Source organism: Bos taurus, chromosome 1 (assembly GCF_002263795.3).
Source record: "Bos taurus isolate L1 Dominette 01449 registration number 42190680 breed Hereford chromosome 1, ARS-UCD2.0, whole genome shotgun sequence".
In the NCBI taxonomy this organism is placed as follows: Eukaryota; Metazoa; Chordata; class Mammalia; order Artiodactyla; family Bovidae; genus Bos; species Bos taurus.
The window spans coordinates 97,031,238-97,058,233 of record NC_037328.1 but is presented as its reverse complement, the minus strand read 5'-3'; the positions used below and the strand labels follow the sequence as shown (position 1 = coordinate 97,058,233).

The 26,996-nt window shown below is 35.6% G+C and overlaps 1 protein-coding gene across 3 annotated transcripts; it reads left to right on the top strand.

The window, feature by feature from the left end:
• Positions 1–212: 212 nt before the first annotated feature.
• On the top strand, positions 213–25,964 carry SKIL (SKI like proto-oncogene). 3 transcript variants are annotated; one of them, XM_005201684.5, is made up of 7 exons: positions 213–320; positions 1,980–3,744; positions 14,838–14,935; positions 16,455–16,687; positions 20,157–20,398; positions 20,690–20,914; positions 21,585–25,964. In XM_005201684.5, exons 2-7 carry the CDS (start codon positions 2,647–2,649, stop codon positions 21,741–21,743), a joined length of 2,055 nt encoding a protein of 684 aa, XP_005201741.1. In that variant the 5' UTR covers positions 213–320; positions 1,980–2,646; the 3' UTR covers positions 21,744–25,964. The 3 variants fall into 3 exon arrangements, with proteins under 3 accessions (XP_005201741.1, XP_010799680.1, NP_001192876.1); XM_010801378.4 differs by lacking the exon at positions 213–320 and having other exon boundaries at positions 882–3,744; positions 20,690–20,845; NM_001205947.1 differs by lacking the exon at positions 213–320 and having other exon boundaries at positions 2,647–3,748; positions 14,842–14,935; positions 21,585–22,733.
• Positions 25,965–26,996: the final 1,032 nt, after the last annotated feature.

The following is a 26,996-nucleotide window of genomic DNA, read 5'->3' as shown; positions in this document are numbered from 1 at the left end:
CAGACGGCGCGCGCGTCCCCGAGGGGCTAGGAGCCGCGAGGCGGCAGCGGCGGGCTTGCGCGCGCGGTGCCGCCGCTGGCTCAGTTCTCCTCTCCTCCCCTCCCCCCACTGCCGCCCTCGCTCTCCCCCGGGCGGCCGGAGACGGCGGCGGCGTCTGCGGGAAGCCGTGTGTCTCCGCAGTGACGTGGGCGGGCCGAGGGCTCGGTGACGTCAGAGGGCTGTGTGTAGCGATGTGTGTGGGGTTCGGAGCGGCGCCGGCACAGCCAAGGGGAGCGGGCGAGCGGCGGCGGCGGCGGCGGCGGCGGCGGCGGCGGGCACAGGTGCGGCCTCGGCTTGCGGGGCGGGGGGGACGCAGAGGTAGGCTAGGGGCGCGCGGCTCCCGGGGCGCCCGAAGGCGGCGCCGGGCGTCAAGGGGAGTTAACAAAGCTCGTCGGGCTTCCTCGGGTGCGGAGGCCGTAGTCGGGGGTCCGGATGCTGGGTCCCGGGTGGGGTCGGGGCCACGGAGGGGGCGCGGGCCGGGTGTCCTACAGCGGATGATGCCTCGCTTATCCCGAGTGATGGGCGCGGGCAGTGGCCGGGTGCTGCACTTGACTGGACCCGTCGGGACCCCGAACCCTGGACGCCCGTCACTGTCCCCTTCCGCCCCCCGCCCGCCGCCCGTCTGCGCTCCGCGGGGATGCCCCGGGCTCGACCCGGTAGGTCGGCGCTCAGCGACTGGGAGGTCCCGGCTCGTCGCCCCTCCCGCCCGCTGACCCCTCTCTCTTCTGCCCTGGGCAGACGAGGGGAGGTGCAGCCTTAGGGGTGCTCGGGTAACACCCGAGAACTTCCCGGGGAGAGGGTGCGCGGGGGATTTCCACAGTCCTGCCTGCGGCCCCCTTAGCGGGGCGGTGTTGAGAGGGCACCGGGGTGTTCCGAGACTGCGGGGGGGGGGCGGGGTTTGGGGACTCCTTTTCCTCCACTTCCCACTACCCGCTTGCAAGCCTGAGGCGTCCCGGGTCCCTTGCCCTCCTCTCGAGCCGCCTCCGCCTTGGGTTTAAGGTGGGTGAGTGGCTTTGCGTGGGCCGAGGATTTCAGGGTTTGAGGGCTCCCCATTCTAAGTCATGCCTCCTGCCCTCTTCCTTGGCCTGCGTAGGCTGAGGTGTTCCTGTGGTGGGCGAAAGTCAGTACGTTGGCTAGTGGCCTTGGTACTTAACCCTTTGGGTCTGTTTTAAGGTAAATTGCTGGGAGTTTGGCTAGCAAAAATTTATGTTTACTAGATTTTTTTTGGATTTTCTCTCAAGAAGGAAGTGGAAGAAGAATCTTTGCTTTTTCCCTCTTCCTCCATTTGCATTCTTTGTGAGGTCTGTCTGCCTTGTGCTTTTTGTCCCGGATTAGTCTTATTCAAGGATGGAGATTCCCAGGAGTGGAGTCTATAGCTTTTGGCTTCCATTAAGCAAATTCACTAACCTTTTAAAGGGAAAGCTAATTTTTGCCTATAGCTATTCCAGAAAAATAACGTACACTGACTAGATTAATTATGCACTTAAGATTGTGACTTGTGTGTAGTAGATGTGTTATAACTGGTGTTTGATTTTTAGATGAAACTGGTGGGTTTTTTTGTTTGTTTTTTAATTAAGAGATGAAGTAATAGGTTATTTTAGTTAAAATAGATTATTTTAATTAAAATTGCATAATTGAGAAAAAACCTCTAGTACTGAGTTTTGGGTGAGATGATCCGTTTAAGGTTTTTCCTTTTCTGGGTTGGAGTAAACCTCTCCCGTTTGAGGGATATTATTGCTCCCTTTACTCATTTGCCAAATTGCTTTCCGATTTAAATGAAGGTACTTCTAATTAACTGGTGTTAGATTGAAAGAAATCACTCAAGTGTCACCTTTGGTAAAGTGAACTCAGTTTAAGATTAAGAAACTAGTTTCAAACTGACCCTTTGGCCTCTGGAACAAATTCAAATGTAACTCTTCCCCAACCCCCTTCTCTTCCAGATTAATTAAAAGAAGAATGAACAGTAATCCTTGAAGATAACTGGGCAGATTTTTCTTTAGGTTTCATTTTTAATACAGAAGTTCAAGTGGAGTCAGAGTCTCTTGTTACTAGTGTGAGGGTTTATTCAAGCCTTCATTTTGTTCACACAGACCAACAGATCATCATTTTTAGAGAAGATATCCACCCCTCCCCCCCCTTTTTTGGTATCCTTGGTGCCAAATACTAAATTTGGGTGCATAATTTTGACACAAGTGATTTTTGACACAAGCATAAACTTTTTGGGTGTTGTGCCTAAAACTAAACCAAACTGTTGCACTGAGCATGGACATCTTGAATTGAGAGAACTGGTAACTTGATTTTAGTACATATACCTGAACATTAAAAAAAACAAAAAGGTTTCCTTGGAGGTGTGCCTCTTAAAATTATTTTCTTTGTTATTAGACATAATTTTTTTTATAGCACTGGCAGTACTTATACTGAAGTATTAGCAGAACCAAAGTTGCAAAATCTATTGAGTAGTGTAGGGATCTCTCTATGGAAATTTAAATTTTCTTTGAGAATAAGTTACCATAAGTATTGGTATTCATCAATTCTCTCTCTTAAAATAAGCAACTAAATAATAATGCAAATTTCAGACTTACTTGTTTAACACAATAGTTTTTAGCAATGGAAAACCTACAGACGAATTTTTCCTTGGTTCAGAGCTTAAATAAAAAATTGAATGGGATGGAAGATGATGGCAGCCCTCCAGTGAAAAAGATGATGACAGACATTCATGCAAATGGAAAAATGATGATAAACAAGTTGCCAGCAGTAAAGAAGGAACACTTGGATGATTATGAAACACCAATGGAAACCGACGAAGAGCATGTCAAGAGGACCTGCGCCTCTGTGCCTGAACCTTTACATTTAAATCCCAGTTTGAAACATACTTTGGCACAATTCCATTTAAGTAGTCAGAGTTCTTTGGGTGGACCAGCAGCGTTTTCTGCTCGGTATTCCCAAGAAAGTATGTCACCTACGGTATTTCTGCCTCTTCCATCTCCTCAGATTCTTCCTGGTCCACTGCTCATCCCTTCTGATAGCTCCACAGAACTCACCCAGACTCTGTTGGAAGGGGAGTCTATTTCTTGTTTTCAGGTTGGAGGAGAAAAGAGACTCTGTTTGCCCCAAGTCCTAAATTCTGTTCTCCGAGAATTTTCACTCCAACAAATAAATACAGTGTGTGATGAATTGTACATCTATTGCTCAAGATGTACATCAGACCAGCTTCATATCTTAAAGGTCCTGGGAATACTTCCATTCAATGCCCCATCCTGTGGGCTGATCACATTAACCGATGCACAAAGACTATGTAACGCTTTATTGCGGCCGCGCACCTTTCCTCAAAATGGTAGTATACTACCTGCAAAAAACTCATTGGCCCAGCTGAAGGAAACTGGCAGTGCCTTTGAAGTGGAACATGAATGCTTGGGCAAATGTCAGGGTTTATTTGCACCCCAATTTTATGTTCAGCCAGATGCTCCATGTATTCAGTGTCTGGAGTGCTGTGGAATGTTTGCACCCCAGACGTTTGTGATGCATTCTCACAGATCACCGGACAAAAGGACTTGCCACTGGGGCTTTGAATCAGCCAAATGGCATTGCTATCTTCATGTGAACCAAAAATACTTGGGGACACCTGAAGAAAAGAAACTGAAGATAATTTTAGAAGAAATGAAGGAGAAATTTAGCATGAGGAATGGGAAGAGGACTCAATCCAAGGCAAGTTTTTTTTTTTTTTTTTTTTAAGTAGCAATTTTGAACACTGGTAATGGTGTACTTTGAAATTGTATATTTAGAATCTAACTTAAAGTATTACTGCTCATTCAACAACAGCAAAAACTATTGATCTGTATAAGATGTTTGTATTACACATTTTAGGCTGTAAAGTGCTTCCAGTGTGTGTTCTCATTTGATGTTCCAAACAACCTGCTGAGAGAAATGGGATTATTCCCATTTTACAGATAAAGAGAATGAGGCTCAGAGATCAAGTGACTTTCCCAACGTTATATAAGCAGGGAGTGGAGGATTTGGGGCTTTTTTCTTGAGTCCGCTTTCTTTTTCACACATTTTGCCTTTTGATGACTGAATCAGTTGTTTTCTTAGGACTCTTAATTTACACTTTGGTCTTATCTCCATTTGCAAATGGTGTATTGCTAGCCAAAACAATTCTGGTAATGGGCTCCAAACAGCATTTTTCAGAGGTATATTTAGGATTTCTGACATTGTTTCTGTAATTGAATATTCAGACTTCATCAATATTGGAAACAAATGCAAAAGACAGATTGATCTGAAGACTTTGTGATTCTAGTCTCCAAGATTTTTTTAAAGAGGAATAATTTAAAAATTTATGACAGCTAGAATAAAGATTATTCTAGATTAAATAAACATGAATATAAAAACAACGAGAAAAGAGATTTTAAAGTTATTATTTTCTCACTGCATTATTTGATAGGCTAAATGAGTATCTTCATTCTAAGAGTTTGAATACCTGGCTAATAAGATTTAGGCTATTAAATATTCAGTGTGTGGATCTGGTTTTAAAATATTTTCCTACTTGAATAAAATCAGTATAATAGCTAACACTGTTAAAACGTACCAAGCATTGTTCTTGAATAGTTTTACATACATGATTTTATTTTATTGGTACCACAAAAAAGGTGGCTGTATTTCATCGTAAAAATCTAATCTTTCCACTGTTAATTAGCTTTTTATTCCTTCAAATAGTCTATCTTTTCTCGTTCACAGAAGAAATGAATGAAGTGTACTAAATGACTGAAGGTTATTTATAGTGAGACTAGAGCTTAGACAAGAACCCAAGGTTGAGTGTCCTGTGCTTCAATAGGGTGTCTTTCCCTTTTGGGAAATTTAGTTTTCCCAATAGGGAAATTTAGTTACAATGTAGTTCTAAGACAGTGATTTGTCTCAGAAGCCCAGTGAAGATACTTTCAGACTTGAATTCAGGGTAGTTTGCTCCTTGCTGAATCCAAAGCATCAGTACTTTGAAATTCCTCGCCTGTGGCTACTAGATAAGTTTATATTGTTCTGGTGCCATTATTAACTGATTTTAAAGCATAGTTAACCTCAAGCCAGTTCTCACGTTGTTGGACTTGCTTACAACTGGCCTGGTCAGAAGCTGAAGATTGTGCTTATTACAATTGTCTATATTCTCAAAATGTGGAATGCCCCCCTTAATATTTATGGTATTTTGCCCTAACCTAACTAGAACTCTTATATGTCCATAGGTGGCCACATTGTTTGCCAGATGTTCTTGGTCTGATCTTGATTGCTTTGACATAAGCATTTTGGGGATAAATTGCTTTGCCTAATGTTCTTGCTCTGTGTTTGTGAGAAAAAAATACCTGAGAACCATGATAAAGGTTAAAAAAAAAAAAGGTGATGAATTTACTTAACTGAAACTGAATGTGCTAGGGTTTGGTTAAAATTGAAACCATCCTTCATCTGGATGTAGTCCTTTTATTGTATCAGAATTTATTAATTTGAATTCAGTTTTTATTTGGGGAAGATGTGAGTTTTTTTGCCATCTTTTTACTATGTTATTTTTTGCAGTATTTGCTACAGTGTTTTTGGCATATTTTGGTATTTTTTCTAATTTAATGTGAATTTTAAGCAATTTAAGAGAATTTAAGAAAATTTTCAATAATCAAACCTTTCAGAAAGAAGTTTGGGGGGAGTTCATGTATAGTAATGTGTGCTTGCCACTTCACATTTTGGAAATACGTTCCTCAAAACATGTTAAAGTAGTTCTTTTTTGAAGTTCAGATGAGAGACCAGTCCCAGATGGGTTGCGTGCTCCTGGCTGTGTAACTGATAAGACAGTAGAATCGGGAATTGAATGCAGGTCTTCTGACTTGAAGTCTAGAAATTTTCACTACTTTTCCCTAAAGCACACTCCATAGCAGAAACTGAATTTTGAGAAACATTAACTTTTCTTGTCAACTTACCTTCGTATAATGGTTGTTAAGCTCTCTATTAACTTTTATATAGACTCAGACTAAGGTATTTTACTGGGAAGGGAGTAAGGAGAAGGTCCTTTGACTGGGGAACATTTTTCATTATCTTCTATGAGTCATTGAATTGGTTGCCCAACAAACCAAATAGATCCAGAGGAAGTTCATTTTAAAAAGTCAAAATAGACTTTTTTTAAAAAAATTAAAGAATAACCTACTGTATAGCTCAAGGAACTCTGCTCAATGTTAAGTAGCAGTCGGGATGGGAGGAGAGTTTGTGGGAGAAAGGATACATGTATATGTATGCCTGAGTCCCTTTGCCACCAACTTGAAACTATCAAAACATTGTTAATCAGTTATGCTCCAATACAAAACAAAAAGTTTAAAATGCTTAAAAAATTAAAGAATATACTAAATATATTAAGTTCTTATCTAAAGGGCTTTAGGTTTAATCTGAACACTAATATAATTGGGTATGTTTAGCTAAAGAGCAGTTTTCTTGCTTTTAAAAAAACCCCCTCAAACTCAGTAGGCAATTGTTTGAAATGTAGCAACTGTTAAATTATTTCTAAGGATGAAAGTTATATTAGTAATGGTTACCAAACTATTTGCATAACTATACTGACTTTGCATAGTTAGGACTTAGATGAGAGAAATAAGTGGGATATGGTCAGTGTTCTAAGTGGAGACCTGACTATTCTTTGCAGACACCAAAGATAACAGTATTTTGAACTCTTTCTTAGGTCACCACAAGAAATAATACTTGATATTAGATCTGCCTAGCTTGCTTTGCAAAGTGGTGTTATAAAAACTAAACTACCTCTTCATATCATTTGAGTTTTTTATGTTTTTATTATAAAAATGATTATAGTATTTTACAGTGTGCAAATATATGCAAGAATATAATTTTTCCAAGCTTGGATTCTTTTCCAAGCTTCCAGTGTTATTTGATCTAATTCTGATTTTGTTGAGTCTTATGTTTCTATCTGGAAAAAGGTTTGCCAAGCAAACTGATCATTTGTAAATAAAATTTGAAGAGTAATGTTTACTTTGGATTATTTCAAGCACATTAGAAAAACCTATTTGTAGTCAATTGATAAGATCTTTATAGGTGATTCTTTCCTGTTAGAGCATGTGGCCAACAATCTCCAGATCACTAAGTAAAGATGATTTATGCCCTTATTTTTTTTTTTAGGAGTTAAAATTTAGATTTCTAGCATTTAGACTTGACTGTAAAATAGTATAGTGTTTATTCCTACTTAGGGAAAAGGCCCTATGAATTATCTGTGATGCGAATAGATTACTTAAAGATATCAACTTAGAAGTTTTCCTTTTAAAGTCTATTCAACATTTCACTTTTAGTATTGCATTTTTCTTACAGTTCATTTCTGTAGAGGTCATTTGGAATAATAATACTACAAAAACTTTCTCCCCTCTTGTAAGCTATTTTTGAGAGTTACTTTTGTTTAGGAAGTGTGTTTCTTAGTACAAACCTAAATGAGGGAAGGAAATACACTAGAGAGGATGGGTAACTATAAGAGTTGTGTTGGGACAAAATATGTAATATGTAAAATACTAATTGTGATAGATTTGATGGTAATTTGTTACATCAGAGGCGTAGTTTGCATTTTATGATTAGCATAAATTTTTATCAAGTGGTGGTAAGCTCAGAATCAAATGAAGTATTTGTGCTCATAGAAGGGACCAGTATGAATATTTTTGTCTGACTTTCTAAAATTGACAACTATCTTAATGGGTTTAGAGACTCTAAATTCTGGGTTTTCCCAGAATTTAGTCTAGTGCTTGGCATGTCAGTTACTCAGGGAAAAGGAAACTTTTTTAAACTGAACAAATTTTTAAGAGACAACCCTGTATTTTAGAATAATTGGGATTTTTTTTTTTTTGAAAAATGATGGTTTAACCCTTAATAAACATATAATTTGCAAGTAAACTATTGAATAAGACAACTGATCAAATGAGGGAGTGGATGTAAAAGTATTTTTGAAGAGTCTAGAAACATAAGATGATACTTCAAACTATGATTGAAATATTTACTAATATGTAATTTTGGATTTTTCCTTTCCCCACTTTTCTTGATTTTTCTAGAAGTATCTGAAGATATTTCTAAGTAAGATAACTGAGTATTGGGCTCAAATGTATCTCACATTAATTGTTTGTACACAGTAATTACATTAGTTGGATATTTGTTTACTTACCAAAATGAAGTTTGCAAGAAGAAAGTATAAAACAAGTTTGTTATAAAATATGTTATAGGGACATTTCAGTGGAATCATTAGAATGGCTTTGGGAATAGTGCCCCCTTATGGTTTAGAAATATAGTCTGTTCATTTTTATCATTAAAAAATGGTAGAACTTTTAAAAATGTTAATATTTTTAAAAAGGCTTCTGCTAGAAAAACTTTATCCTTTTGGTCTGAGAAATGTTGAAAAACTTCAAGGAAATCAAGTCTCCTTAAAAACTTTGAAGAAAAGGGATAGGCCTGAATCAGTGCATAGTCAGCCAATAGTGTTCTTGTAGCTATGCATATGTTATAATTTATGCCAGTTGAGAATAAGGAGGAAAGCAAGAATTGGATAATTTTAATGCCTTTAGAATTCTGAAAGCAGAACATATGGAGCCAGGACTCAATTTGATCAAGTAAAGAGGTAAAACTAGTGTGGGAATATATATTTTGTCCATGTGTAAAATTTTGCTCTTTTGAGGTTTCATGTATGTTACATGTACATTAAAGTAATGTAAGGATTTTATTTGACTACAAGAAACCTAAAGAATATATAATTAAACCTTAACCATTTTTAAGGGTGTGGTTTAGTTCCATCACTAAATACAGTATAGCCCCATGTTAGGCAGAAAGAGTATTGAATAGGACAGATGTAAGTTAGTTTCCCTGGAGGGGGCCATGATGGCCCATTCCAGTATTCTTGCTTAGAGAATCCTGTGAATGCAGGAGCCTGGTGCACTATACTCCATGGGGTTTCGAAGAGTTGGCCATGACTGATGTGAATGAGCACACACACACACAGTTAGTTTAAAACTCATTTTGATTCTGAAACTTAGAAATGGGTCACAGAAGTGTGTGTGTAAAGACTAGCTGGAGGCTCCCTGGGCCAGGAATGCATCCTGTAGTTTCTAAATGTAGAAGGTGGTAGATACTTAACAAAGGTTTGGATAAAACTGAATGAAAAGTCTTACTAGCCGTAGAAAGCTACCAGTGATTTTCAAGGAGGAAAACAGTTTAGTTTTAAAGCAATATAGCATTTTGTTTTTATTTGTGGTATTGAATTTATTTTACGGTTTCAAATAACCTTAAAAGTGTGTATTTTGAGTATCTTTGGGGACAAAGAATACAAAAATTAAACTTAACTAAAAATCACTTTGGTACATAAAAATAAGGCTTTTACTCCTTTTTGAAAAGGTTTTTTGGTGTGATTATGGAAGCACTATAGGCCCATTATAGTACATCCTAAAAAAAGTGCAAAGAAGAAAACAGAATTTTCTCATCATTTTACCATGGAGTGATAACCACCATGGGAATTTATTCCTTTATATCTGTAATGCTTTGTATTACAGATCTGTGCAAAATTATCTGTAGAGTGCGCTTGTTAATTTAGGACTAATTGTTGAAATAATACATTTGGATAAACTGTAGAACTTGCACTTAGAGCAGCAGTCATCAAATTGCAGTTTTTCATCTATATACCCTTTCCCATCTGGGGTTCTCTGAGGAGAATTAAGCCCTTTAGAAAGATTGTATATAGTACTGTTCTAAGTACTTTGGAGAGAAGTTAATTTAATGCATACAATGGGGACTTTGCAGAATTTAGGCTTGTCTCTTGAGAACCTCAGTTGAGAAGGATGGGGGGATGTAAAGGAAGTCAATTTAGTGGGTCATCAGCACTTTAAAAATACATGAAATAGAGTAAAATTTTAAAAGTGCATTCTATTGCACATAATAAAATAGTTTACATTTTGATGTTAATTTACATTATATGAAGGTCAAAATAATCTCAGTTTTTTAAAAGCATATATCCTGAAATGGGATAGAAAAGCAAAGCCTTACATTTACATAGATTAACTTTTGACACATAGTTTAGTGAAAGGATGTATGTGACACGTAGATTTTCAAATAATTGCAATATTAAGTGAACTAGACACCATAGAATGCCACTGTAAAGAAGTTAATTTTTTTTAAGTCCCAGAAATTAACACGATTTTTATCAGTTTGTTCAGATAGAAAAGGAAGTGATGTTATACTACTGATTTTTACATGTCTTTGTTTCCATGAAGGAGTTAAATGATAATTGCACATAAGAATGTGAGCCTTTGCTTTTCCTGTGCGAGTTTTTAAGCACTTTAAACCTAAAATTGGCTTTATGAGGTAGATGACACAATTTTGTAGTGTTGAGTAGCAGGAGACATTGCTGATTGCTGATTGCTGCTTGTTGTGGTTGTTAGTTGCTAAGTTGTATCTGATTCTCTGGGATTCTGTGGACTTGCCAGGCTCCTCTGTTCATGGGATTTCCCAGGTGTGGGTTGCAATTTCCTTCTGCTGGGGATCTTCCCCTTCCAGGGATCAAACCCACGTCTCCTGCATTGGCAGGCGAATTCTTTACCACTGAGCCACTGGGGAAGCCCATGATTTCCTGCAGATCATCTTTGATAAGTTAGTGGAAGTTCTTAGATCATATTGTTACAGGTTTGTATCAGGTTGATTAATAATTATAATTAATCATTACAGTGATTACTTTTACAGTGAAATGAGGCACAAAACTAAGCCTTAAAATGCTACCTTGTAACACTATTCCTATTTCGGTTGTTGAAACACTCATTCACAACATGTTGAAAGTATTGAGGAAACCTTATCCTATTCTGAGAGATTCCATTTCTTTCAGTAAGAGTATGTTGGCAGCTGTCTGATAGGGTGGTAGGGTGTCTAGTGTCCTGAAATCATTTATGGACCACTTGAATGTCTTAGTATTATACATAATGAACTTGGTAGGGACATTTGCTTTATACCTAAGGAGTTATTGCTTAACAGTGTGTTCAGTCATGTATTTACTAAGGTTGCTAACAATTTATGTTTGGCTGTATAAAATAATGTGTATTTAATATGCATTATATTTTATTTAATGGAAGCACACCATTATAGGTGTGAAATATGGGTATAGACTATGAAATAGGTATAGACTATGAAACTTACCAATCTACCAGTCCTTCATACATATACTGGCTTATAAATACCAAAATGTAAAAATTAATTTTTGTCTTCCTAAATTCTATTTTAAAAAATTCTTTTCCCATATAGTAAAAAAATTTAATCCAGATTTTTTGAGGGGAACTTTTAAAATCCCATCAATACTTTGAGATATTGTCTTGATTACTTCAGTTCATCAATGTTTGTCATTAGGATTTAATTAAAGATCACAATATTAATCTGCCACTATAATTAGAAACTAAGAGTGCCACCTAAAATCAGAGGTCACTATTGAAGATAAGTCTGAGAGTTTTAAAGGGTTTTTGTCTTATTTGTCTATATATTTTTTTAGTGCAAATTGGAATGTATATGTACTAACGGTGCTGAGTGGATGAAATTGCTTTTGTTACTACAAAGTGATGACAGAAATACTTATTGGTCTTTTTGTAAATGAAACCAGGTTTTCTATATTATTTGTCATTGTGAGACTAATAAGCATTGTGCCGAAATACAGTAGTTCTTTATCAGGAAACCTGATTATTAAAAGGTCATGTATACGTAACAGTTAAGTTGAAACTTAGAGAAACTTTGTGTAAAAGTTTCTAATATTTACTTATTTAAAATTAATTCTTCTACTATACATTTTAGACTTGTTTAAATTTTGCTTTCTTAGACGTATTTGTTGTTTTATGACTTAGAGAAAGAACTTTAGGAATGAAATCATGCCTGAAATTTTTCTTATGTGTTTCAGATGAGGATGCCATCTGTTCATTTTGTGGTAGATAATGATGGGGAAGTTGAATGATAAAAGTATTTTAAAATGTTAAGGCTCTAACTTGAGCTACTAAGTGATCTATTTCTTTTCTTTGCCAAATAATGTAATGTAGTCTGTTTTAGTGTTTAATTACTTGAAGGGAATAAATTACCCTCATATTGAAAGGTAAAAGAAAAGGCAATAGCTGTATCTTGGTGTTTCATTTTTATTCCTGATCAGTAGTAGCATTACTGCTGTGCCATTTAATTATACTGTTATTTTTTTGACGACCTAATTTGTATGTTGCCACAAATGCAGAATAGATGAGAAAATCTGGCATGACTGTGAATGTTCTGTTGTGTTCTTTTCTTAATTGTTTTTAACATGCAGTTAGGATAATTTGTTGTAAATGTGTTTATGGCTTACCACAGAATATTAGGTAAAATTAACTCCCAACATTTTATCATGGTTAGTGTTGTGCATTTCCCCATCATTTATATTACTTAATTTGTAAATCGGATCTCTAAAAATGCACCCAGAGACAGTTGAGATTCTTCAACACTTCATGGAATAAAGGGGTATTAGTAAATGTGAAAGGGACTAGTAGCAGAGTAACCTTAAAGGGGGCCACCCTGGGAATTTAATGAGCTACACTGTCATTCAGAATTCATTCAACGAATATTTATTGAGTCTCTACTGCATTGCCAGGCGTGGTGCTAGGTACTGAAAATACGAAAGTAATTAAGACAGTCCTTGACCTCAAGCTGCTACTTAAGCAGAGGCCAGATAACCACTCATTAGGAGTCTTGTATAGGAAATTCAGACATTTGCTAGAGGACTGCACTAGATGATCTTTAAGGTAGGTTTTTTTAAGAACCCCCTCCTCTGGGTCTCTCTTCGTGGGTAGGTACAAGAATAGGAAACAAAGGTCAGAAACAAGAGAGGGATGGGTGTTTAAATAGAAACGAATGTGCTAACAGTTATTTAAGGTGGCATTTGAAGTTTAGAGATATCATAAAAGCAAAACTATACTGAGTGTGGATTATAAATAAAAAAGTAAAACTTATACAAACTTATCAAGCTATAGAATTTTGAAATGAACATGATCAAAATTGAGTCAGATGTGAAGTTAAGATCTTTGGCTGAAGAAGTTTAGAATTTGTTATTCTGAAGATTTAAAATCCAGCTATCCATAATAGTAAAAACTTTTAAATATAAATATCAATTTTAATAGTTTTAATTAAAAAAATCTGGAAACTGTTGATTTCTTGGGCAGTAGTACATCCAGGATGTCTCAGATATAAAACTGATGTAAAGTGGAGCCTTCTTTATTTTCTAAATAATGAATTTAACAAATGACCTCTAAAAAGGAATTTCTCATTTATTTTGAGCTGATCTTATATTTCATTGATTTGTTAGAATGAGCTTTTTGTTCATTAACACCTCTTTCATTACAGTGTTGGGGTGAAAAATGTTCTGCCTAAATGAGTTTTCTAGATAATGAAACTACTCTTCTCAGCACTGTGTCTTTTTTAAAAACTTTAACCTTTTTTAAAATCTAAAATGCCAAATACTTTTCAGTCTTTCTAAGTGTATGTATGAATATGTATATATATGGTATACTACTTATGAGTATAAATATTGACTATAACTATGTCATATTGACTCAAGACTTCTTAAACATTAGACACTCTGTTGGAATAAGGATAGGGAACAGTTGAGATATATTATTTTTCCTAGCCTGTGTATGAGAAAGCCCTCTGATTGTCTTGCTTTTTGAATCAGTTTTTGTGTTTGTGTCTTGTAATTCTTCTCTCTCTTTAGGCTGTCAGCTGGCACCTGGCATCTATCATTTAGTATTTCTGTTGCCATTAGTCAGTTCCCCTTCTAATTTATGGTAGAACTAAGCTATAGGCTGAGAAATTATGTAAACAAATGATTGTTGTATTTTATAAATAAGCAGTTGATTTTGCCCCAGATCCTGAACTTCTTTAGAACACTTGACCAGGATTGTGAAGTTTTAAAACAAATTCTACTCTGTATATAGAGTCTAGAGGCCCTCACTGAATACTCACCTCTTAAATCCTTTCAAAATATTATTCTTTTCCCTATAATCTTATGGCCTTGTTAGTCTTTTAAATTCTTTGCCCAATAATTCTTAACAAAATGTTGATCTCCCAATATGTGTATGTAGGGGGAGGGGAGACGTGTAAAACAAACCAAATGAGGAAGTTAGTAACCACAGGTTATTTGTTTTTTCTCAGTTTCTGAGCCTCAGTTTTCTGATCTGTAAAGCGGAGATAATTGTACCTAACTTAATAAGCTATTTGTTAGAATTCAGCAGGATATAAAGTTCTTATCATGAACTTTGAGGAAAGCCAGTTACCCTCTCCTTTTCCTTTATTTACAAGTACAAGGCTAAAAAGAGCTTTTCCTATTTATGATAAAATGTGGTTTACTGATAAGTGTTAGCAGACAAAGTGGTTTCGAAATTTGGCAAAGTATTGCTGTAGGATGTTATCTAATGTAGTATGCTAAGAAATACTGTACATTTGCAGAGTACTGTTATTTAAAATGGATTTTTAACACAGATTCCATAAGTATGATATTTGATGAAATCATTTCTGGTAGTCCATGTTAATATACATGCTGAAGCTGTTCTTGTGATGAGGTAGTTAATGTCTCTTTGAGTTTTAAGTGACTAGACCTGGTATTTTAAAGAAAGACTGCCCTATTCAAAGATGATTCTTGAATTACATAATTCTTTACTAGTCAGTGTTCTCCAGAGGCAGCCTACGGCTCTGTCGAATACACACCTAAGATTAACCATCATATCTTCCTTCAATAAACTTTTCCACTTCTACGTTTTCTACAGATAGATACACCACCAGGAATGGAATTGCAGTCATGGTATCCAGTTATAAAACAGGAAGGTGATCATGTCTCTCAGACACATTCATTTTTACATCCCAGGTGAGTGGGTATTAGCACGTTCGTTCCTTCATTCAACATCTATACAGCAGATGCTTTTCTAGGCTCTGGGAGTTCGTTATATCATTTTAGGGTGGTGTTTTTTTTTTTTTTTTGCTAATCCAGGGAATGAATTCAAATAGGTTGAATATTTGAATTAACTTTTTTTGTATGTTTCTATGTTTTTTCCTGGAAATATGTTATTTCCTTTTTGCCCTAAAGTGGAAAAAATGAAAGTTTAAAAATTTTCCTTACTTCCCTTCAAGAGGTAAACCAACTCTCCAAGAGTGTGGTGTACAACTTTGATTTTTTAAAATGAACCTTTTTTTGAACTTAGAGGCTTTCATAGTAGCCGCACCCCTCAAAATCAATGTTCATATTTTCAATAAAGATACACTTTAGATTATAAACTTTTTATTTAAAAAACCTAGACTTTTATCTGCTGCTGTACACATTTATCTCCTCAAGCACAGTGATGGAGAATCTCAATCTTACATTTATATAGTTCCTTCTATTCCTTTTACATTTGAAATAAGCTTTGGAGCAGTATTAAACCTGTCAGTTTTTTTTGCAGGATACTGAGTTTTCACCCTCAGAATTCATGTAATTGGTCTAGAGGGACAATATAGATGTCCTGTACAAAGAAAATGTAATATAAGAGGATATTATTTAGAACTTAGAGGATGAAGTGTTAGGTCACTTAAATGGTTGCATCTTTTGGTTAAAGGTTAAGCAGATTATAGTTAATCATATGGTACTTAAATATCTAGCTCAAATTTGTTCCATAGGTCTCTCAGATAATCTCTTGCAGAATTTTATGTGAGCTTTGAGCAAAATTGGTATTGGTGGTTATCCCTTTGTTCTTAGTTTTGCTTGATTTTATTATTGCTGTTTTATCAAATTAAGTAGGAAATATCAAACTATTTTCAGAAGATTGCGTGGTGGAGTCTGATCCAAGGAGGATAGCCCAGTAGCTGGGCATTGTTCAGAACGCTGATTGTTTTCTTGAAAAGAGAGAAGGGCCCTGGGAGCTTTGGGACTGCAGTGAGTCAGGCCATAGCCATGCAGTGTGGCCCGAATCAGCCTCACTATAGCAGAGCAAGGGCTCCTTGCTTTGGAGGGGTGGCACACAGGGAAATGGTCCTCCGAAGTACCATGTAGTTTGTTTTCTTCGGGCATAAACATTACCTACTCAGGGTTGTTGAACTGCTGTGTAAAGTACTTCATGGTTTTAGTTCTCATGAGGTTTTGAGGGAAGGAAAACTGATTTTCTTTTCAGTGAGTATCTTTTTATTGTTTAGAAACTGCTTTTTGCAAAATAACAGAAATATCCTCATAATTTTGCTCTTTGTGCCTCAACTACTTACTGACATTTTCAAGAATTCTTTTCTAAGACCCTTATTTTCTAAATTGTTGCATTATCTGTTTTGGTTAAAAAAAATTGTTTAGCTATAGAAATTGATGTTAATATATTTTTACCTAAATGTAATATGTATCTTATTTTGCCATTCTTTGTTTTCAGCTACTACTTATACATGTGTGATAAAGTGGTTGCACCAAACGTGTCACTTACTTCAGCTGTACCCCAGCCTAAAGAGGTCACAAAGACAGAGGCAAGCAAATCTATACCAAGACAGTCAGAGAAGCCTCACAGTAGTGGGAAACATCAAAAAATAGTGTCTTATCCAGATGTCTCACTGGAGGAACAGGAGAAAATGGATCTAAAAGCAAGTAAAGAATTATATAGCCACTTAGGTAAGGATTCAGAAATTACCTTTTTAAAATCATGTCCCTAATCAGCATATTTATTCAGCATTTTCAAAAAGAGGGTTTCTTTTAATAAGAGAATTTTCCGAATAATTGAAGCTTATATCTTAAAAAAAAAAAAAAACACCTTTCAAAACTCTGAAGTCTGGGAAGATCCCAGGTGCCAGGGAATAGCTAAGCCCATGCGCCACAGCTGTTGAGCGTGTGCTCTAGATCCCAGGAACTGCAGCTGCTGAAGCCCGCCCGCCCTGTAGCCTGTGCTCTGCAAGAAGGGAAACTACAGCAATGAGAAGCCTGCACACTGCAATGAAGAGTAGCCCCCACTTGCTTCAACTAGAGAAAAGCCCATCTAGCAACGAAGAGCCAGCACAATAGGTAGCCAAAAATAGATTAATAAAATTATCTTAAAAAAATATATGATAATCTGTAAAAATATTGAATCAATTATGTTGTACACCTGGAACTAACATGATACTGTTAATCAACTGCTTCAATTAAAAAGAGAAAGAAGTGTACTAAGTGTAGTTAGGTATAGGACTCAGAGACATTCAGTTGTGGAATAAACAAGGATTGAAAATGAATAGCTGTGGGAGCCAGGCAGATGGCATAAATGCAGAATGCTGGCTGGACATTTAAAAAAAAGCTGCATAGTTACAGTGCCTTTTAAAATATGGTGGACCAAACAAGATATGTCTGCTCACTTGCTGCCTGTGTTACCCTCTCTGTAGCTACAGAGTTTTGCCTACAGCTTAAGCAAATGTAACAATTCTTTCAGCTTTCTCAGAGCAATGGAAGAATCCTTTTGTTATGTAATTGTTTTCATAGATAGTTGCGATTCTTTGGGGGGAGTTTTTACTTTAATTTTGAGATTTTCCTTGGATTTAACTATGGCAAAGAATAATTAGTAACATACGTTTATAGCATGTTTATATTATATTTCCTAAAGTATTCTAGAGGCTTTAAAAAAATTGTTGAGGTGTAATTCATATACCATAAAATTTATCCTTTTAGATTGTACAATTGAGTGGTTTTTAGTAAATTCACAAAGTTGTATAATGATCACAATTAATTTCAGAACATTTCATCAACCTTAAGTCCTGTAATCCAGAAGTTAGTCTTCACTCTCCCCTTTTACCAGCCTCTAATCTGTTTTCTGTTTTTATGGATTTGCCTGTTCTGGACATTTCATATAAAATGATTGTACAGCATGTGGCCTTCTGTTGCCTGGCTTCTTCCACTAAGGATGTTTCCTCAGTAGATGTTATAGCATGTATTAGCACTTCTTCCCTGTTTATGGCTTAGTAACTTTCTGTTATGTGGATGGATAAGACCCTGTTTTGTTTATCCATGTGGACACATCCAAATATCCAGCTGATGGACATTTGGATGTGTCCACATTTGGCTGACGACTAATGCTACTATGAACACTTAAGCACAAGTTTTAATGTGAACATATGTTTTTATTTCTCTTGGCTATATATTTAGGAGTGGAATTGCTGGGTCATATGGTAACTCTATGTTTAATATCTTGAGGGACTGCCAAACTGTTTTTCAAAGCAACCATACCATTTTCCGGAGAAGGCAATGGCACCCTACTCTAGTACTCTTGCCTGGAAAATCCCATGGGCGGAGGAGCCTGGTAGGCTGCAGTCCATGGGGTCACGAAGAGTCGGACACGACTGAGCGACTTCACTTTCACTTTTCACTTTCATGCATTGGAGAAGGAAATGGCAACCCATTCCAGTGTTCTTGCCTGGAGAATCCCAGGGACAGGGGGAGCCTGGTGGGCCGCCGTCTATGGGGTCGCACAGAGTCGGACACGACTGAAGTGACTTAGCAGTATACCATTTTCATTTCTAGCAGCAGTCTCTGAGGTTTCCAGTTTCTGCACACCTTTGCCAACAGTTGTCATTGTTTGTCTTTTGATGAGAGCCATCCTCATGGTTGTGAAGTGGTATCTCATAGTTTTCATTTGCAATTCTCCAAGTTGACTGATGGTACTGAATATCTTTTCATGTTTTTATTGGACACTGCAAATCTTTCTCTTTTTACTTATTTGGCTGTGCCAGGTCTTAGCCGCAGCACATAGGTAGGGTCTTTAGTTGCGTGTGCACTCTCAGTTGCAGCGTGTGGACTCTAGTCCTCTGACCAGCGATGGAATCCAGGTTGCCTGCATTAGGAGTGCAGAGTCTTAGCCACTGGGCCACCAGGAAGTCCAAAGATTGCAAATCTTTGGAGAAGAACCGTTGAGATCCTTTGCTGTTTTTAAGTTGGGTTGTCTCTTTATTGTTGTAAGAGTTAGGCGTACATTCTGGGTACTAGAGCCTTACCAGTTAGAGGATTTGCCATTGTGTCAGTTGTCTTTTCACTTTCTTGGTAGTGTCCTTTGAAACACAGAAGTTTTAAATTCAGATGAAGTCCAATTTGTTCCTTCTTTGGTTGCTTACTTTGGTCATCCACTTTTAATTAATTTTTATGTAAAATGTGAAGTTCAACCTCAATTGTATATAGATACAGTTGTCCCAATAGGGTTGAAAAAGCTACTATTACTCATTGAATTGTTTTGGCACCTTTGTTAAAAACCAGTTGCCTGTAAAAGTATACGTTTATTTCTGGACCCAGTCTTTATGTCCGTACTACACATGGTTTTGATTTCTGTAGCTTCATAACAAGCTTTGCAATTGGAGATTGTGAGTCTTCCAACTTTGTTTTTCTTTTTCAAGATTACTTTGGCTATTTTGGTTTCATTTTATTTCCATTTGAGTTTTAGAATCAGTTTGCCAAATTCTGCCACACAGCCAGGTGAGATTTTGATAGGGTCTGCATTGAAAAAGTAGAATCAGTTTGAGACTACCATTTATTGTAGTCTGTTTGGGCTGCTATAACAAAAATAACATGACTGGGTAGCTTATACCATAGACACTTACCCTTTCACTGTTCTAGAGGCTGGGGAGTCTTAAGATCAAGGCACTAGTGGATTTGGTCTGGCAGGGGTTTGCCTCCTGGTCTTCTCATTATGTACCCAAATTGTGGGAGAGCGCTCTGGAGTCTCTTTTATAAGGGCATAAATCCCATCATGGGGTCTCTACCCTTATGAGCTAATTATCTCCAAAAGGTTTCATTTCCTAATACCATCACATTGGGGGTTAGGATTTCAGCATAGGAATTTTGGAGATCACTGACTTCCAGATCATGATATCGTCTTAATATTAAGTTTTCCAATCCATGAACATAGGATTCTTTTCCATTTATTTAGGTCTTATATTTCTTTCAATAATATTTTATAGTTTCTGTTGTATAAGTTTTATACTACTATTGTTAAGTTTATTCTTAAGTATCTTTATTTTTTTATTTTGTTTATAAATGAAATTGTTTTCTTAATTTCATTTATGGATCATTCTAGTGACTTTTGACAGAGTGGTGTTTATACTTTGTTACTTCTTTTTTACCTTGGAAGATCCATCAGTCTCGAATAATGCTACCAGCAAAAAGAAACCTGAGTCTACCACTTGCAGCTTAGCCAGAGACACAAGCAAGTCAGGAACTGACTGTGATGTTGCAGCTTCATCTCCACTTCTTGTCAAAGACGTCACTTGTGAGGACGATAAGGGAAAAATCATGGAAGAAGTAGTGAGAACTTATGTAAAACAACAGGAAAAATTGAACTCAATTTTACAGAAGAAGCAACAACTTCAGATGGTAAAATTGTTATTTAAATGATAGTCCATTGTGAAAAAATACTTTTGCATATTCTTCAAGATGAGATGCTATAAATGTATTTAACGTTGTTCAGTTTTATACTTATAAGAAATATGAATATACTTTTAAATTTTTAGAGAAAATAGTTTTCAAGATAACTACTTATGTATAGAATTAATATGACACCTCAGTTTTGTAATAGATACTTTCTGTCCTGTTTTTTTTCTGAATTGAAAGGTTTAATGTGATAGAAATAAAGTAAAAATTACATTGTGACTCTTTAAATTACAGGAAGTTGAAATGTTGAGTAGTTCAAAAGCTATGAAGGAACTTACTGAAGAACAGCAGAATTTACAGAAAGAGCTTGAATCTTTGCAGAATGAACATGCTCAAAGAATGGAAGAATTTTATGTTGAACAGAAAGACTTAGAGAAAAAACTAGAGCAGGTAATGAAGCAAAAATGTACCTGTGACTCAAATTTAGAAAAAGATAAAGAGGCTGAATATGCAGCACAGGTAAGAATTACACAGTTTGTATAGTGTTGCCTTTTCAATGTGGAAATTGAAGCTGTTACTTTAATTTTATTACAGAAATTACTTTTTGTTAAACTCGTTTCATTTAGGCTAGACTTTGAAATAGATAATTCTGTTAAACACAATTTTATGCTATATCATTCAAGATGATTGTTTTGATCTTGGTTGTTGCATTACTTTACATTTTTATTGGATTTCTGTAGTTTAGTTGTCCTAATTGCTAATCTCTAGCTATCTGAGTATCAGTGTTATTATAATGTAATACATGGGCTTTCAAATCAATGGCTTAACAAACGTAAACTGTTGCCTACTATGTTCACAAGCCCTGGGGCAAAAGTGCACAGTAGCTCACAACTTGGGAAAGATGAACAAGTAACTCCTAATCTGAGCATGCTGTGGTAAAAGGTATACTGAGGTGTAAGGCATAATGAAAGTGTTCTGAGTGTTCAGTTCCCTTGACCTTTGTTTTGCCCTCATTTTAAGGTCATGTCAAAGTCAGATTAATAGTATTGGATATTCAAGAGATTATACTATGCGTGAAATAGTTCATTTTTGCAAAAAGTGAATTGAAAGTAGGTCTTTGCCATGATGTGAGAAGTAAAGGAAAACCAAAACTGAATGAAAAACTGACACAATCTTCTGAATCACACAGCTGGCAGAACTGAGACAGAGACTGGACCATGCTGAGGCTGATAGGCAAGAGCTCCAAGACGAACTCAGACAGGAACGGGAGGCAAGACAGAAGTTAGAGATGATGATAAAAGAGCTAAAGCTGCAAATTTTGAAATCATCAAAGACTGCTAAAGAATAGAAACCTTCAAAGAAATCCATCTGTGTGTTCCCAACAGGGTTTATTTTTATTTGTTTACTTTGGTAAATGAATTCTGAACAATTTAGCTGCATGAAATAACTAGGCATTCTATCCATTTGTAGATCAGAGAAAGTGAAGAGATTATATATTAGTATATAAATTTTTACATTTTCCAAAAGAATGAAAATGTATGTTTCTTTGTACTTTTCTTTTCAACCAGCTTCAAACCAATACTTTGCAATTTCAACTATTAGATATGATGCCTATATTTCTAATGCAGTTTAACAATTGCATACTTTTTAAAAGCTGCATTGTGTGATGGAAAATAGTTTTGATCAATTTTGTTATCCATATTTTAGACTCAATTTTAGATACAATGATGGCTTCATATTTCATATATAGAGCTACTCAAGGAGTTGTCCATTTTTTTCATTAACTCAATCTCCTTTCTAAGTTGAAAGTATACTCATTATTATAATCAAAATTTTTTTTGTTTCGTCTTGTGGCATGAATTTCCATCAGTTCCTTTCTATTTAATGTCTCCTAAGAGACATTTTGTCAGTAGAGGAATTTCATTGATGAGGTTATAGCACACCCCAAGGGAAAAGATAACATGCTTTCTTATATACTGCTGCTAAACTCAAGAAGCAGTTATAATTAGATTTTCTGTTTAAATGTGGTTATATTTAGAGAAAATTTTTTATGCAGCAACTTTAGAAGAGGGAATAAAATGTCGTAATTTTTGAACTTTTGTTTATGTTGTTAATAGTGTTGTGAAAATATTAATGTACTTGAGAAAAACTGATCCCATTGATGTACATCGGTTTCTATACAATCCATAATCCTCCTGTACAGTTTTTTATGTAGTTGTGGGTCGTACTGAAATTTATATAATGGATTTGTTTTCCTTTAAATTGTAAGATATTAAACACTTTGAAGGTTATTTTGGACTTTTGTATGTTTAAATGTTAAGTCTTACCAAATGTGCATGAATGGACCATTTTCAATTATTATTTAATATCAAAATCAGGAATTTACAGTCAACTAGTAGTGTATGATAGGTTAATATAGGGAAGTTTACTTATCTGCTACTAAGAGATTTTTAGATAGTTTTTAGAAGACAGAAATTCCATAGTTTGGGGAGGGACAACTTCTTTCTGCACTTTTTTTTTTTTTTTGCACAGAAAAGTCTATCATTAATGGCAAATTTCATGTTAGTTAATTCTTGGCTTAAAAGATACTAGGTAAAATTCTTAGTATGCATTTTTTAAAAGAAAGTTTCCTGAAGCTACCATTAATTGACATTGTTATCTCATGAATTTAATTTTTATATTCTTGTGTATGGTACTATATGAAATTACTTGAGAGCTAAATTTATTTTATAAATAAATCAGCTAAAGTTGAGGTTATTTACTCTTCCCATAATAGACAATAGATGCTTGGTATAGAACTTCAAAAGTAAGTAGGTTATCATTTAACCAGTTATTTTCATATTTTGCTTAATGGTACTTACATAGCCTAAAAGAATTTTTGTACTTCCCAAAGTATAGTTTCTTTACTAGAATATCATCTAAATGTGTATTTTCTATTTTCCATTTAAGTTTTACTGTGTTAACCCTGCAGTTTAATTGGTTGATCCTTGGAATCTCCTTAAGGAAGAACACATGTTAAAATGACATACAGGAATAAATATTAAAAATGACATATGCTTCTAATACTTTTTATTTGCCTTTATCTGGAGAAAGAAAAACACAAAGAAATTTATGACACAGTTTCGTTTTAGTTGTGGATTAGTTGCATCACAGCTAAGGTTTTTGGGAGGTAAAACTCAAGCCTGTATAATTTATTTTTCTATTTCACTCAAAATCTACTTATGTTACTTAGTTAAAATGATAAGCTATTGAAGTTTCAAGTCAAAACATCTAAAATAATTTGTTTAATCATTAAAATATGTTTTTAAAAATTCTAAGCAATGCTTAATCACCTTTAAATTGTCATAAGCTCTTAATTTATTAGCTTTGAATAAAGAACTATTTTTTCTAGTCCTTCACATAAGGGAAACTTGCCACATGAAATTGTATAGTCTTCATTTTTCAGAAGATACATTAATGTGCCATCAGTTTCTAACTTCTTTGAAAATAGTGTTTTTTTTTTAAGCCAATTGTAAATAGTATGCCTATTCTAGATAAAAGTAATTTTAAGTTAAACTGTACAACATAGCTTGAAAGTATAGAGACTTTGTAATACTTTACAAGTGGCCTCTGCTAAAAATATCTTATCCATATAATTATTCTTCTATTCTTTGCATGCCCATTTTGTGTGTTGGTTGTTAGCTTAAAGTTTGTTTTAATGTTAACTTTTGGGTGCCAGCTCATCAGGCAAGAATATTTTCCCTCAGACGTCATAATATTTTTCTTTTTAGGAAAAATATAAAAATACTTTCAAAAGCTGTGTTAAAGGAATGACATATCACAAGTGCTAGAGCATCTTTAAAAGGAAGAAAAGATAGAATATTAGTTGACTGGGTGATGAATGATGTTAAATTTGAATAATGATAGTTTCTGTATTCTAAACTTGATGAGAAAAAGGTACCAAGTCTATTGTAAAACCTGCTGTCATTGAGGAAGCTCTGAACAACCCTGGTTTCACAAATAACACTTTGAAAGAATTTGACCAATAATGTAAGTTTGGCTTGTGCTTTAGTTTTGTAAGGCATACTTTTTTGCTTCAATTTCTGTGTCCAGGAGAGTTTGGATGTTTAATGGTTCTTGAGCTAATTTTATAATATATTTAATATATTACCAGTTGAGATATATAAAATTTGTACATATTGAATTAAAAACCAGTTGCTAAAGTAGGTGTAATAGACTGAGTACAGTGATACCTGCAGGTTGGTTACCCATATGTTCTAGAAGTCATGACAGAACAACCAATTCATTTACACATCTTTGGTTTCTGTTTGAAGGAAAGTAAAATGATAAACTTGAGCAATATAATACATGCTCAAAGTTATTTCCCTATATGAGTAGTAAAGCTGGTGCTGAAGATTTTTGATCAGTTTCTAAAATTTTCTACTCAATGACTTACGTTTTGATTGCTTAGGAAAAAATCCTTACTTTTATTTGCTCTTATGCATTTAATCCACACGACAGCATATTACAGATTAATAGAATGAAAAGTTGTGCTCATACTGTACATTTATTTCTGTGCTTAAAACTACTTGTTAGTTTTTATTGAAGCTGCCAGCAATAAGGGACACATTACTGCTGTATTATACATTGTGAGATTGAATAAACAGCTTAAATTTTTTTCCTGGCGTAAGACACTTAAGCATTTCCATTATTGGAAGGAATTTGTATGGGTATTCTATATTTCATCTTGTTTAAAAGGACAGTCTTCTTTTTTTTTTGTAAAATCCATTTTAAACTACATAATGCAATTTGGAGCCTGTTTTTTTTTAGTGATAGTAGTAAATGTTTTATATAGTGCTACTGTGTTTGAATTAAAGAGAACAAATGTAAAAACTGAAATTAAAAAATTAGGCCTAGAAAACAAAATAGTGTATTAAGTTAGTTGAATGTAAAAGAAATTTATAAGATTTTTTTCCTATAGATACCTCACTTGAAAATAAAGCACAGCATACTTAAAGTAGTTATAGTTTAAAAAAAAAATCCTACTAAAAGAATTACTAAATCTTGAACAACTCTTGGGGAGAATTGTAGTTTGGGAGAAATAAAATATACTTGCTTTTAACCATCCTGTTAGAAGTATTTATTTATCCTGATAATTTTAAGCCAACACAGTAGTCTTAAATTATTTCTGAATTTCTAATCTGTGAAAGCAGTAAATGAAAGATCTGTCGTGCAACTGTTGAAACAAATTGTTGACTACATTGACCATAATTCAATTTAAAATCTTGCCAATGATGTACAGTTTTATGGGTAAAATTGCTGTGGTTGGTTGCATTACATGACACACAAAACTGTCCTCTACCTCACGTGAAATAAGTATTTTATATGGTTTTACTATAAAACAAGACTCATCTATCTGGTCACTTAGTTTACAAATTTTGAATTATATTTATTGAAACATGACATACTGTGCTCTTAGCTTATACCTCAATTGTATTTTGTGCTGTTTTCCATTTTCATGCCTTGTAAATAACTTGTATAGATTGTGGATCAAATTCCAAATAAAAACTTTTAATGCCAGTGAAATTGATTTAAGCCTTCTTGGTATCCTGTGTGAACTCAACTTTCTTGTTTCTTAAGATTGACATTTTCTCCTTTGGTTCCTTTAAAGTCTATTCATTACACAGCAAGTGACTAGGAACTTTTTAAAAATAGTAAAATGTGAAATTCTGTGTGATTTTGTTTTATTCTGTTGGCCATACTGCACAACATCTGGGACTCTAGTTCCCTGACCAGGGATCTAACCCTTGTACCCTGCATTGGAAGCATGGAGTCTTAACTAGTGGACTGCCAGGGAAGTCCCCTATGTGATGTTTTATGTGTGTTTATTGTGTGTTTATTCTTGCTTTAACATCCTTTCCTCACCTCCACCTCAGGTATTAGTTACTATATAACATTATTTTAAAAGCTAGAAGCTTAAAGGATCACACGTGGTATCTGAGGGGCTGAAGTCCAGGAGTAGGCTGCCTGAATGTGATGGCTCTTAGAAGGGTACTTTTCTGGTGTTAACCTGGGGCTGAAGGCGAATGAGAGCTTGACAGCTCTGATCTGCTTCCCAGCTCACTCACAGGGCCACTGATTGACAGGAGCTCAGTTCCCACTGTTTGAACCTGTCCATGAATCTCTTCAAGTCTGGTGAGTGACATCTCAACTGAGTGATCCAAAGGAGGGAAAGAGTGATGCCACAATTTCATTTATGATCTAGATTTTTAAGTCATATACTGTTTTGCCTTATGCAGTTTGTTAGAAGTCAGTCACAAAGTACAGCCCATACTCAGTTGGAGGAGATTATACAGGGTATGAACCCCAGGAGGCAGGGATCATTGGGGACTTAGGAGTCTGGTTATCATATCCTCCAAATATTTTTGTGTGTGGCAAAATGTACATATCATTAATTTTAGCATTTAACCATTTTAAAGTGTAATTCAGTGGTATTAAGTACATTCACAGTGTTGTGTAATTATCATCCCATATCCAAAACTTAACTATCCCAAACAGCTCTGTACCTATTAAACAGTAACCCCCTATTACCCCCCCTCCAGCTCTTGATATCCTCTATTTC

What these genes read in the sequence shown, in the direction of transcription:
- SKIL (XM_005201684.5), top strand. Translation starts at nt 2,647, where the DNA reads ATGGAAAACCTACAGACGAATTTTTCCTTGGTTCAGAGCTTAAATAAA. An exon ending in GGAAGAGGACTCAATCCAAG is followed by an intron (nt 3,745 to 14,837) that starts GCAAGTTTTTTT and finishes CGTTTTCTACAG; the next exon opens with ATAGATACACCACCAGGAAT. An exon ending in AGAATTATATAGCCACTTAG is followed by an intron (nt 16,688 to 20,156) that starts GTAAGGATTCAG and finishes TTACCTTGGAAG; the next exon opens with ATCCATCAGTCTCGAATAAT.